General features: G+C 42.3%; 1 protein-coding gene across 1 annotated transcript in view; it reads right to left on the reverse strand.

Moving 5' to 3' along the window:
* Positions 1-6,859, reverse strand: part of NDFIP2 (Nedd4 family interacting protein 2) — a 43,370-nt gene extending 36,511 nt beyond the window's left edge. The window contains 1 exon segment of the mRNA XM_032226189.1: positions 6,394-6,859. Within this exon segment, the coding sequence (XP_032082080.1) occupies positions 6,394-6,441 (48 nt within the window). The 5' untranslated portion in view covers positions 6,442-6,859.
* Between the last annotated feature and the right edge of the window lie 7,995 nt (positions 6,860-14,854).

Consider the following 14,854-nt stretch of genomic DNA (forward strand, 5'->3'; position numbering starts at 1 on the left):
TAGGTAGAATCTGAACAGTTATCAGAGATGACACCCATATTCACATCAGAGGATTTGGTGCTGAAGATAACAGAATTCTCAGAGAGATTGCAACATTTAGTTCAAAATTTACTTGCAAAAAGTTCAGTAACTACATTTATTAGTGACTGGAAACTATTAATGAACTTTTTGCTGGGGAAAAAAAAAGAGAAAAACAAAATTGTGATTTGTCAGTTTGAAGATTAGAAAGGGTTGCTTACGGAAACTCTTAATGAACTTTTTGCTGAAAAAAAAGAGAAATGAACTCGTGATATATCAGTTTGAAGATAAGAAATGACTAGGCAGAAAGTAGGAGAAGTTGTTGAGAAGACTTAGAAGAGCTAGTAAAAGGGAAAGAAAAAAAACCAGGACAATGGTAAATACCAAAATAGCTGTCAACCTGCAAGCTTAGTGAATCCTGAGTGGACAATGAAGTGAAAGTCGTAAACAGTGATTAATGCAAGAAGATAACAGGCTAAAGAAGACATAATACTTTGCAATACTGAAAAATAGAAGTCATTTAGTCAGCCAGTTGGATGGAATCATAAAAATTGGATAGTTGCAAGTTGTTACTGTACTTATCAAAATGATAAGCATTTGCACCCTGGCCTGGCTTCCACCTTACCATAACAGCTGAATCTCATAAGATGAGATGGAACGCCATAATAAAAAAAATGGAACACCATAATATCATAAGACCTTGTACAAGAACATCAATGTTTTTAGATTCTAGCCATTTTTAATGTTTATGTAAATGGGGCTCTAATCACTAACCATAATAAAGGCTGCCCTTGTAGACTCTAATAATGTGATAGCAACATCCTGGCTCTGGTTGGTATGACGTTGTTAAATGATACATAAAGTATAAGTTACAAATCTAATCTGCCTGGGACAAACAGTCTTAAGTCAAAATTAAACAAATTACTTAACTGTTACAGGAAACCAGCTGCTAATCACATTGCTTTCCTATCACAACAGTGCACAGCAATAAGAAATAGAAATTTGGAGTAAAGCTTTTACAAATTCTTAATGTAGCAGTAAGACTACATTTGTTGTATCACAAAATTGACCGATCCTTCACAATATCTTCTGTCCAATACAAGTTGGAAGCAGGGGAAGTCTTATTATTAACTCAAAGCCCTGTGGTACAATATGCCCTCAATCTGAAATTTGTGAGAGAGGAGTGGGTCAAATTGTTTTCCTCTGTTCCTCTAATGGTGATACACCTGACATAGAATAAAGTAGAATAGAATAGGTTCTTTATTGTATTCTTTATTACTTTGAATCTCACATTAGCTTTCACCACCCAACACGATCACAACTTCTGAAAGTTTTTCCATTAAGAATGTAATATATCTGAAATGTTCATCTGGTTACCGGTTCTTAAAAACAGGAAGTAGCATTTAAATGTTAAGCTGTTTGGGATTTTTTTTTAACCTCAAAGTAAAGCTGCAGGCTTTAAACAGGAATGAATGCAAATTTAGGACTTAAAACAGTTTGACTGCTTTCTTAAGAAAATCCAATCAGTGCTGTGCATAAGTTGATCCTACAAGATTTTGTTGAAAATTTTAAATTTGAAAAATGGAGTATTAGCAGGTACAATTTCATCCTCCAAACTATGGAGAGCCATCATTTTTAAAATACAGCATTTTCTCTCTTTATCAATGACCTTTCTATGTACTGTGCATCATCCATAGGATTTTAAACCATGTCACCATACCAACTTCTTTATTTTCAGTGAATTACAAAGCCAAAATAAGCAACTGAAATGCAAATATGACACATAAATCAGACAATGAAGAAACATTTGAATTTCCCTTTCTCTATTTCCTGTTGAAATCAGCATTATAAATCCTTTCAGGGAGGTAGATTTGGGTCCCTATGGAAGCACTACAAAGTCCTGGCTGAATGAGGAAATTACCACCTACATTTCCCCAGGAAAACAAGTATTATCTATTCAAAGCAGCAGTTCATTGGGCAGGAAATTATGTATTTCAACAAGCACTGAAATGATTCTATTTATAAAAGAGAAATATGTGAGAGTGGTTCAACTTACAAATCTATATAAACAGAGGATCTGCATTAAGCATATTACATTATATGCATGTGCTATTTATATGTATAAACAAAATATTTATATTTCATATATACTGAAATGTATCTACAGTATATCAGTGATGGCAAACCTATGGCACGCGTGCCACCTGTGGCACACGGAGCCATTTGTCAGGGCACACAAGGCACTGCCCTGTCAGCTGGCCAGCGCGCATGCGCATGCTGGCCAGCTGAGTTCACCCTTTTTTAAAGCCATTTTTCACCCTCCTTAGGCTCCAGAGGCTTTATAGGAGCGCCCCCTCCCCGGAGGCCTCCTCCCCCTCGAGGCCCTCCAGAGGCTTCATGAGCTTCCCTGAAGCCTCCGGAGCGCAAAAAAATGGTACTACGGGCAAACTGGAAGTTCAGGAATGGACTTCTGGTTTGCTCAGAGGGTCATTTTGACTGCTCCGGAGGCTTCAGGTAAGCCTCCTGGAAGTCCCTGAAGCCTCCGGAGGGCATCCGTGTGAGGGCTGTTTTCCCCCTCCCCAGGCTCCTATAAAGCCTCTGAAGCCTGGGCAGGGCGAAAAAAGCATGCAAAAAATGGGGGATTGCGCACACCCGTACACAACTCCCCTGCACTCCCCCCACTTATGGCACGCAAGCCAAAAAGATTCGCCATCGCTGATCTATATCATATACTTTCATTTTCCCATTTGTTACGTATGTGAAAGTTTAAAAGAATGAAAGTTATAAGGAAAGCATCAGCAGGCATATATGCTATCTGTTCTTTGCTTTAAAGAACATTTTATTTCTAAGCATGATAGGCTATCAAAATCATTGGATTCAAATTATGACCTAAAAATAATTCAGTTTGATTCTGTCTTAGGAAAATAAGTGAATTATGGTTTAACATAATAAAACTCCTATGATTTGGACAGCAAACCATACTTAACATACTAACATAGCCACAAAGTGTGGCAGCAAATACACATTGCTAAGAATTAAAGAGGCCCTCACATCATTTCAAAGAATGAGACTAATAAAAGTGAATTAGCTTAAGTTGTTTAGGAAAGAGGGAACCTCAAACTCACACTCCATACAACTTTTATACTAAGCATTTGTGCCAGTTTGCAGATTTTTCTTAAAAAATGTGTAGAGGGGGGAAAATGTTTTGTCCCTTAAGAAGTTTAGCCAGAATCTTATATATTTATGGACATTCTTCTCCACTATAGAATATGCCTTCAAATACGAAAATATAGAAATCCTGACTAGAATTGGGCTACTTGGATCCTTTTAAGAGGGCATAAATACAGCTGTCGTGTTGTTTTACCCCAAATAATACAAGCTTAGGATACTCTAGAACAGGAGTCACTAACCTTTCGGACCTCAGGGACCACTAAATTCATAATTTTAAATCCCACGGACCAATAAAAAGATAAATAGTATTTAGTGAAATATAAAAAATGCAAATAATTATTCTGCGGGCCTCCAAAATTTTCTTGTGGACCACCAGTGGTCTATGGATCACCAGTTGGTGACCGCTGCTCTAGAAAAACAGTAGGGGTTACTCCTTGAAACAGAGAATATTCACAAAGCTCAAGTTGTAGTTGATGGTTAATGAATCAGAAACGCTACCTAATATATTGTTGAAATCAATAGTATTAACCAATCTATGAAATTAAAATAAACCTTCTCACTTTTCTCAGAAAGCTGTTTAGGTGTGATTCTATCAAAATAAAAATATTGATATTGGTCCATCTCAGAGAGTGACTTGTTGGATTCTCTTTTTTCCTTCAACTCACAGGTTGTTCTGGTGCTATCTTGTTTCCTTAATCAGCCCCAGAAATGCTACATAAAACTGACATAATTCATCAAGTGGAAAGCATACAAAGATAATAGCTGATAATAGGTCTGCTTGCGTGGCATTTTTTTTTTTTAAATTGTATGAGAATACAAGTAGATATGCACAATTAACTCCCCAGGCTGAAAACCCAGATAGTTAATACCGATAGTTCTCGACTTACAACAGTTCATTGAGTAACAGCACTAGAAAAAAGTGACTTACGACTAGTTTTCACACTTACAACAGTTGCAACCTCCCCATGGTCATGTGATCAAAATTCAAATGCTTGGCAACTGACCCATATTTATGACGGTTGCACTGTCCCGGGGTCACATGACTTCCTTTTGCGACCTTCTGACCAGCAAAGTCAATGGGGGGGGAGCCAGATTCGCTTAACAACCATGTTATCAGCTTCACAATTACCGTGGTTCAGTTAACAACGGCGGCAAGAAAGTTCACCGAATGTGGCAAGAGTCACTTGGTCAATGTCTCATTTAGCAATGTAAATATCAAAGTGCAATCTACCCATCTGATCAGAATCTATGGCCCCATGGTCACGTGATCAAAAATCAAACACTTGGCAATTGACTCATATTATGTCAGTTGCAGTGTCTTGAGGTCATGTGATCGCCTTCTGGCAAACAAAGTCCACGGGGAAGCCGGATTCATTTAACGACCAGACTACTAACTTAACTGCAGCAATTCCCTTAAGAATTGTGGAAAGAAAGGCCGTAAAATGGTCATAACTCATTTCACCACTGCTTTGCTTAGCCACAGAAATTTTGGGATTCCGTTGTGGTTGTAAGTCAAGGACCACCCTCAGAAGGTTCACCCAGGTTCAGTGAGAATGCAAACGGGTCAGGTCAATAAGGAAGAATATCTGAAGCCCAGAGTTGACATGAAGGCTTGGTTGTTTTCTTGCATATGTTTCATTACCCAAACTAGGTCAATAGATAAAAAACAATAACTAGCACTGATGATGTTACCTATTTGGGTAATGAAATGTCTGCAATAAAACAACCAAGGTCAAAGAGCCCCAAGGCACCCTCAGAGTCATTTAGTGACTGTTCAGTTCATTTAGTGACTGTTCAAAGTTGCCACCAAAAAAAATGTAACTTATGACCATGTTTCACAGTGACGACCTTTGTAGCCTCCCCATGACTGTGCAATCAAAATTCCTAAGCTTGGCAACCGCTTCATATTTATGACCATTTACTGCATCCCCGGGCTCACGCGATCCCCTCTGGTGACCTTCTGACAAGAAAGTCAATAGGGAAGCCAGATTCACTTAACAACCGGGTTTACTAACTTTTATCGACCTCGAGTGATTCCCTTAACAACCGTGGCAAGAAAAGTCATAAAATGGGGCCAACGTCATTTAAGAAAGGTCTCTCCCTTATAACAAGATTGAAATGTTGGGCTCCGTGGTGGTCGCAGGGTCGAGGACTAGCTGTAAAAGTCCTGGAGAAGAGATTCACTTTTGGCTACCTCACCTCCTTCAGCGAAAATTGCTCAGAAAAACAACCGTGTTGTGTAATTGAGACAGGGGAAAACAAAACACGGATGTAACAGAGAGGCACGATGGATGGGTGAGGGGAATTTTACAGGCTGGCAGCAGCTTTAGAGGCTGGGAAGGAAGGAAGGAAGGAAGGAAGGAAGGAAGGAAGGAAAGGAAGGAAGGAAGGAAGGAAGGAAGGAAGGACAGAAGGAGGAGGGAGGGAGGGAGGGGGGAAGGAGAAAGGAGGGGAAGGAGGAGGGGAGGAAGGAAAGGAGAGGAGGAGGGAGAAGGAGAAAAGGTGGAGGGAGGAGAGAAGGAGGAGGGGGAAGGAGAGAAGGAAGAAAAGGAAAGAAGGAAGAAGGGGGGAGGAAGGGGAGTAAAGGAGGAAGGAAGGGAGAAAAGGAGGGAAGGAGAAAAGGAGGAGGGAGAGGAAAGAGGAGGGGAGGGAGAAGAAGTAAGGAGGGAGGGAGGGAAGGAAGGGGAAGAGGGGAAGAAAGAAGGGAGAGGAGGAGGGAAGGAGAAAGGAGAGGGAGAGGAGGAGGGAGGGAAGGAGAGGAGGGAAGAAGGAGAGGAGGAGGGAAGAGAGAAAGGAGAGGGGAAGAAAGAGAGAAGGAGGGGGGAGAGGAGAAAAGAAGAGGAGAGAGGAGAAAAGGAGCAAAAGGAGGAGGAGGAAGAGAGAGAAGAAGGAGAGAGAGAAGAGGGAAGGAGAAGAAACAGAGGAGAAGGAGAGAGGAGAAAAGAGAAAGGAGAAGGAGGGGAAGGAGAGAAGGGAGGAAGGAAAGAAAAGAAGGAAGGAGGAAGGAAGGAAGGAGAGAAGAATAAAAGGAGGAGGGAAGGGAAGGAGGAAGAAGGAGGAAGCGCTCCTCGCGGCTCTTTTTTCCCTTCCAGGGTCCTCCGGGGACGCTCCGCCGGCAAGCCCGGCCTCACCAGGCCCGAGCCCCGGCCTCGCGCCGTCTAGACCCCCCCACCCACCCCCCTCCCTCCGCAGGGAGTCGCTCACCACTTGGTACCGACTGACGGGCTGCTGCTGCTGCTGCTGCTGCTCCATGATGGCGGCGGAGCGGGGGGGGGGGGGGGCGCGTCGGGCCTAGCCGCCTCAGCGCTCTCCTCCTTTCAGCTCCGGCCCTGCTTCCTCTTCTTCTTCTTCTCCTTCTCCTTCTTCGCTCCTCCCGGTTCCGTCTTCCTCCGACTCTGCTTAGCTCCGGCGGTGCGGCTGGCTCCTCCCTTGACGACCGCCTCCTTCCTCGTCCTCCTCCGCCTCCGCCTCCTCCTCCTCCTTCTCGGGCAGCCGAGCGCTCGCTTTCCCGGCCGCTCACCTCAGGAGCAGATCGGGAGTGAAGCGCGCCTGAGAGGCGAGGGAACGGCTGAGGAGGAGGAGGAGGGTTCAGAGGGGTTGAGATGCCTCCAGGCTCTCGGCGGGCGAAATGAAAGCCGGGCCGTCTTTTCAGAAAAGCCTGGGCCGCCGTCAGTCAGAAACGGTGTTAGCGGGGGTTGGACTAGATGACCTACAAGATCCCTCCCAACTCTTGTGTTATTATTCTGTTCTCTCCTCTTCCTTTACCGGTCACTAAAGGAATTGTTGTAAAGCAAGGACTACCTGTATTTCTCCTGAGTCATCCCAGGGAAGAAGGAAGTGTAGAGGGGGAAGACCCCATTTCCAGACTCTGGAATAGGGATGGGGTTTGAATGCTGCCTTGAATAGGTCTCCCTATGTAGCAGTGAAAAATCCTTGGTGCTCTCTGACCTTGGTTGTTTCCTTCAAGACATTTCATTACCCAAACTAGGTAACACCAGCCCCAGTGCTAACAAGGAGTGGGGTTTGCTCTTGGTTTATATTCAAGTGGCTTGCCCTGATATATTTGCTTGTTGTTTCTTTTTTTGTTAAATTTATTTGCCACAAAGTGAAGCTTACAACATTAACATAAATGGCCGTTACATAATCGCTGGACACACCTGTCATGTGAATGGGTTGCCAAGGACCCAGATTGCAACCATCACAGCAGTGCCTTGCAAGTTCAGGTACTGATCTTAAGTCCCTTTGTTCAGCGCCTATGTAATTTCTAATGGTCAGTGAATGAATGGTCATTAAGTGAGGGCTACCTACAGTGGCAATCAATCATAGAAGCAATTTCCTAATTCCTTGTTGCTAAATAACCTGGATTTCAAATAATATTGCTCCATTAATGGCCACTTGAACTATAATCTTTATGTTCCCTGATCTCTTCCTAGTCAATTTTCACAATTCCCCCATAAATTTATTTTCAATCAATAATATTTTCTTATGAGAGTTACAGTTAATTTCAAGATAGAGATAGATGATAGATAGATAGATAGATAGATAGATAGATAGATAGATAGACAGATATAGATAATGATGATAGACAGATAGATGATTGGATGGATGTAGATAGATAATGATAGATAGATGATTAGATAGATAGATAGATAGATATGATAGTAGATAGATAGATAGATAGATAGATAGATAGATAGATAGATAGGATGATAGATAATGATAAAGCGAGACAGGCAGGCAGACAGATATATTCATTCATTCATCATTATATATATATATATATATATATACACACACACACATAACCACACACACACACACACATATACATATACATATAATAAATTTTAAACAATCCATAAGTTGTATTTCAAGTCCATCTGGCCCCTTATTTTTCCAAAGTCAACATTCTAGTCCCACTATTGCTAATTTCCAAGCTTCTTTCATCATGGGTGAAAGAAAACTCTCCCAGCACAGTAAACCTTGCTCTTCAGAAGGTTTATTTTTTTTTACATCCCAAAATGTCAGTGACAAATAATTTCCTAACGTGGTTAAGAGAGGAGGCGAACCAAGCATCTAACTGAAAGTGCTGAACCGCAGTTTGAACAAGATGTTTATCTGACTGGCTTCCAAAGTGCTAAAACTCACTGGCTATTGCTATTTTACAGCCTCTTTTGGGGAGGCTCTATATCAGGGGTGTCAGTCTTGATTTCTTTGAGGGCCGCATCAAAGTTGTGTTTGACCTCGGGCGGCTGGGGTAGGGCCAGGGCATGCAGGGCCAGCTCAACTTCACAAGTGTTGGGTGTTCCTGTGGTGGCCTGAGCACTCTGCCAATGAAAACGGGCTCCCAAGCTCCGTTTCTAGCCATGACGGTCTCCTGTTACCTCCTTCCAATGAAAATGGAGCTGGGGGAGGGGCATGTGCAGCCATCTTGAGCTCTTGTTTCCAGCTGTGATGGCCTCCTGCAACCCACTGCCAGCAAAAATGGAGCTCGGAGGGACGCATGCGACCCTCCCAAACTCAATTTTCGCTGGCAGAAGCACCATATGGGCTGGTCCTTTGCTGTTTCTAGGACGGCCCTGTGGGGGAGATCTAAGCACTCTGCGGGCCAGACCTGGCCCCCAGGCCTTGATTTTGACATCCCTGCTCTATATAGAGCCAGCACTATGAGTCATCCTAGTCCTCTCATTAATGTGGGGTTTTTGATGAACTCTTCACCAGTTCCTCTTTTTATTGCATTGGTTTCCCTAAACCTCTTCATTCTGCCATTATTTTCCCAGTAGTCAGTCCAAAGTTTAGTTATTCTTAATGCTGCTATTGTGCTGTCCTGTGCTGTGAATAGGTGTTTATACTATCTGCTCCCCAGTGGTGGGATACGACCGGTACGCCCCAGTACGGGCGTACCGTTGCCTGCTGGGAGCAGCAGGTAGCGTTCCGAAGGCCCCGCCTGCCCGCCCTCCTTATCTGCATTTGAGCCAATCGGGGCTTTCGCGCATGTGCAAGGAGCATATGGCGCCTGCCAAGCAGCGAGAGCGGCGCATAGCATCACCGGCGGTAAGTACGCATGCGCGTGCTGCGCGCATACTGCACACGTTCACATGGTGGACATCCGGCCCCGTTGCACCATACTGGTTGCACCAGGATCCGGAACCCAGCACTGCTGCTCCCGCTGTCTCTTATCTGTGAGACTAATGGAGCTGATTTTCTCCCCCATCTAACTTCAGCAATCCTACTTACACTTAGCCACACCCTGTTTATCATAGTTGCAAAGGCCTATGCTCATTACTTTTCAGTCTCTTTTAAGTAACGACTTGAGGTAGGTGGTGATAATTAGGTCACCTTGCCGGGGGGCGGGGTGGATGGGTGTTGCAACCTACTTCACTATCCTACCCATATGCTTTGTTCAAAGCCACAAAGCACATTAGGTTCTTTCTTTGTAATATTGGCATGGCTATTGTTTGTGACATTTGAATCATAAGACCTGAGATCTTATATATACAGGAAACGATGGAACTCTTTTTAATTAGTTAACGGTGTTTAAAGCTGAAAAGAGGGGAGAGCTATTTTTACTAGATAGCTATATGGGGTTCTCAATTATGTTTCCAATTCTTTCAGGGCACAAATGACATTTCAGCCGTATTCAAATAGTCCCCGAGTAAGAACCATATCGGATCTGGGTACTTGAGAGACCGCCTGCTGCCAATTACCTCCCACAGACCCATTAGATCTCACAGGGTTGGCCTCCTCCGGGTGCCATCTACCAGCCAATGCCACCTGGCTATTACCCGGGGGAGGGCCTTCTCTGTGGCAGCTCCGGCCCTCTGGAATGAACTCCCCGCAGGGATTCGGACCCTCACCTCTCTCCAGGCCTTCCAAAAAGCCGTCAAAACCTGGCTGTGCCGGCAGGCCTGGGGTTGATGAGTTCCCCTCCCCTCTCGACATGTATGGTTGTGCAACTGTTGTTTACTTTTATTATTTGTATTTTGTTTTTTATGTTCCCCTTTTTCCCCCTTGAATTGTTCGCCGCCCTGAGTCCTCCCGGAGAAGGGAGGCATACAAATAATAAAATTCTATTCTATTCTATTCTATTTGTTTAGGGACCATTCAAAGTTAGAATGACACTGAAAAAAGCGACGTATGACCGTTTTCCACACTTGCGACCGTTGATCAAATTTCAGATGCTTGGCAACTGACTCATATTTATGACAGTTGCAGTCATGCCGGGGTCATGCGTTCACCGTTTGTGACCTTCGGACAAGCAAAGTTAATGGGAAACCAGACTTATTTAACAACCATGTTACTGACTTAACCACTGCAGCTATTCCCTTAAACAACTGGGGCAAGAAAGGCCATAAAATGGGACGGAACTCACTTAATAACCATTTCGCTTAGCCACAAAAATTTGGAGGGCAGTTGTCATAAGTTGAGGACTTACCTCTATGTCAGATGGCTATGGGGAAAGATAAGGGACATGTGTTAAGTTTTGGCTTAGGATGTTTCCTTAATAAATGATGGTTATCAAATGACAACTTTGTATGATGCATCCATCTAATTACAGAAATTGTTTGCATGCCAAGCTGTATGTTGGCTTTTCTATTTTTACTGAGCTGGTCAACCTTAACCTGTTTTGTTTCTTATCCTAACGAATGCTTTGCAATCACATTTTTGCCATTTCTCCTCTTTCTCTTTATGAATTAGAGCCATTAGTCCAGATCCAGATAACATGCTAGATAATAGTTAACTTAAAACAAATCACGAGTACAAAGTTGAATAATTTTACCTACGTTCTAGGACTGGACTACACTGTATTTCAGTCATTGTGACATAATATATTACGTGAACAGGTCTCTGCTTATGAAAGGAGGAGGAAAACTTTTACCTACCTAGAAATGTCAGGGATTAAACCCTCTTTCCTCTGAAGCAAGTCATAAACTTCAGTCTGTAATCTGCAGTCTTTCCACGAAGGCTACCATGGCAGACTTGCAAATTCTGAACTTTTTATATAAGTCTACGCCTCTTATACATCTAATCCTCAACTTACGGCCACAATTGAACCCAAATTTTCCGTTGCTAAGTGCGACAGTTAAGCGAGTGAAATGAATTTTAGACCTTTCTTGCAGCAGTTGTTGAGGGAATCACTGATCTTGTTAAATTAATAAAAAGATCTCCAAATGTTGATTGCATGACCCCAGGACACTGTCACCATCATAAATATGAGTCAGTTGCCGAGCGTCTGAATTTTGATCACGTGACCATGGGGCTACAGATTCTGATGAAATGAGCAGATTACACTTCGATATGGCCCCTTACTTGAGGCACCTGAATTGGGGGGGGGGGACACGATAGCACCATTTGTCCATTGCTCTACAACACCTTTCCCTTATGTTCTTCCTGTGTCTGGAAGCAAATTTATCAAAGCAATTCAGGCTTTGATGTGGTGCCTCTAGTAGCACGTAGCTCAGCCTTATTGCATAGTTACTCTTTCTCAAACTCAATGACCTACAAGTAGTAGTTGAGCAAAAAGAGACTAGGTTGGTGAACCAGTTAGTCCTTACAGCCAGGAAGTACAGTAAGTCAATTGTAAGGCTCTGACTCAAAAGTATAGACATAACTAAAAGAATGGGAAAAGCTTTACTGCCCACTTCCTGTCCCACTCTCAAGCCTCAAGTTCTCCTCCCCCCCTCGCTCCCTCCCTCTATCTCTTTCTCTCTCACACACAATACACGTGTGTGTGTGTGGGTGTGTGTGTGTTCATTGGTTATGGAAGAGATAAGCATCTCTTCCGACCATGATGATGCCAAAATAGTGAAATCTGCATTGTGACACATGCATGTAATGATTGGCACAAAGAATGGCAAGCTCCAGTCTTTCAGGTGTCACATACACATGAAGTGAAACTTGCATACGACAGACTTTTCTCACTCCAGCCCCACCGGAAAGCAACACACTGTGTGGCATTACGTAATGGGTAAAACATTCTTGAACAACAGAAAAAGGAGTGATTGACACTTGTATTCATCTGAATTTGTTTTCTGAGCATCCATTAACTGATAAAAAGAGGTGTTATCGCACTGCTGTATTTGGATGTGTAATTTAAGGGTAGACATTTTTTGATAGATGAGGTCGAGGTAGCTGAAACCAAAGCATATTCGGAAATGCATTGTAATATCAGATAGGGAAGGAAGTTTTTCAGTTTTGCTTCCTACTATTTTCATTTTCCTAGATAATGAAGTAGACATCCGGTGACCTGTTGGGTCATTGTTTCAGAGATATTTCCTTACCAAATCTTCCGCCAACTTCCTACAGGACTGAATACAACGAAACACGTAAGAAAAACTAAAGCAGAGCTTCTGAAGTACCAGCTGCACTGGAAAAAAATTCTTAAAAATTAAAGGAGATATTCAGAGATGAAAAACAAAGCCCATGTTGAAAGGAGCTGTCAAATATCTGCAGCTGAGCACAGGAAATGTTTTTATGACATTTTACATAATATCATAATACATAATGAAAAAAGTTGAAAAGGTTTTGCCCTAGGAGGTACGAAAGTTAGGTTTGCCCAGTTTTGGCTCCAATTTGGCATCCAACTGCATCCAGTTTGATCACCACAATATAAAAAGGAGGTTGAGATTCTGGAAAGGGTGCAGAAAAGAGCAACAAAGATGATTAGGGGGCTGAAGAACTTTTGCAGAAATTGGGGTACGTCTAGCCCCGTGATGGCGAACCAATGGCATGTTTGCCACAGCTGGCCCACAGAGCCCTCTCTACGGGCACGCGAGCACAGTTCCACCACACATGCATGTGCCTCCTGCCAGCCAACTGATTTTCAAGGTCTTTGCTGCAAATGCAGGAAGCTCACACGCCTGTGCGGGGGGGGGGGAGCAGGGGAGTGCAGAACACACACACACACCCAGCCTGTTTTTGGTCCTAGGAGGCTTCAGGGAGGCCTGCTAGGTCCAAAAGGCTACAAAATAAGAAATTTTGGTATTGCATAGCTAAGTGTTTCTAACATAGCGGTAAACATGTTCTTCAAAAAAATTATTTTTGAAATTGAAATGCTTGTGAGTTAATCCACCCTGTTAAATTTGAGCATATATTTTAACCACATCACTTCTTCCTGCCGCAGTTATAATGCTAGCCCATTTTGCAGGCTGAAACTACACCGTCCTTTGCCGCTAATACTATAACTGCTACAGATGTTACCCAAGTAAAGCTACATTATGTTGATCATACTAAATGAACAGATATTTTACATTGGTTTCAATGAGAATCTCTTGCTGCACATTCATATTATTCTTCAATTTGCGTATTCGTTGGGTTTTTAAAACAATGAAATGATTTTAAATCATATGGATTTCATAGAGGCGCTTTGATAGAGTACGTGAAGAAATCCTTCAAGAATATTTGTTTTGAAGTATACACACGGTAGGATTACAGGATAGGATAAATCAGACACCCTCGGATGTAGCAAAACTTTATGGTTGACAGTGGACAGCTGGATAGCATCTAATTACCAAGCAGCTCTGTCCTTGAAGCTGTTTGCATATAAACAGAAAAGAGAAGTCTTCAGCAGCAGTATTGAAAATAATTTATGTGGGCTTTTTTTTCTAACTAGGAGGCAGTTCCCTTGCAAATACTTATATTTTGTAGGTTAATGCTCAACAACTTCCCCAAGAGGATTAAATATTTCTTTCTGCCTTGTTATTTTTCTACAAGAGAAAGAAAGTTCTTTCTCTTGTAGTACTGAAGGCAGCCTATTTTGTTTCTGAAACAAACTGCATCACATCAGCACCACTCTTAATGGAGAAAAAACACCAGAAATTTATATGTATTCTGGGGGGAAATGAATATATCAAAATATTAAAATACAGAAAAATGTAAGAGTCCTCTGAAAATTTTAGAATTCATGCATAGCTAAAAAATATCAGGTTAAAAAAAGGGAAAAGTAATAAAACAGGCAATGAGGTAGAAATTTTGAAATCTATCTTTTCTTGGCATTAAAAATGTTGGTCTTTTGTGGGGTATATTTTGCAGATTGCAAAAGAAAAATGGCATCAAAACTATCAGTTATAGCAGAGCAGTCTATTAGATGGTAAATCAACATTAACTGGAAGAGTTGCATTTCTGTAACAATTGTATTTTACATGGAGTGCACATTTTCCAAACATTCACTTTCTGACATTTTCAAGGGCAGCTGGGGAATCCCTTATCTATAATTCTTGGAACAGAATGCAAATAGAAATTAGACAAGCCAGTACAGGCATATGGTGAATTCCTATTTCTTCTTTCTCATTCCAAAGTTCCAGACAAATCAAAAGGCTATTTCACAAGTTGTGTTTAAAGGTTTCTTGGGATATTGTAGAACAGGTTCTCCTGCTGAAAAGTTTCACAGATCAATGCTGGAATGAATTTTCTCAACACTGAAGAAACAGCGGACATTCACTCCCAAATCTTAAATAAAATGGCCAGTTGTAATGAAGACATATTTGTTGTAGGGTGTGTCAATTTTTTCAACTTTCAATTTTTAAACGTTGTTAGTCGCGAAGTCATGTCAGACCCATCATGACCCCATGGACATGTTCCTCCAGGCCTTCTTGTCCTCTATCATCCGCCAGAGTCCATTTAAGCTCGCACCAACTGCTTTAGTGACTCCATCCAGCCACCTCAT

This window comes from Thamnophis elegans, chromosome 11 (assembly GCF_009769535.1).
Source record: "Thamnophis elegans isolate rThaEle1 chromosome 11, rThaEle1.pri, whole genome shotgun sequence".
In the NCBI taxonomy this organism is placed as follows: domain Eukaryota; kingdom Metazoa; phylum Chordata; class Lepidosauria; order Squamata; family Colubridae; genus Thamnophis; species Thamnophis elegans.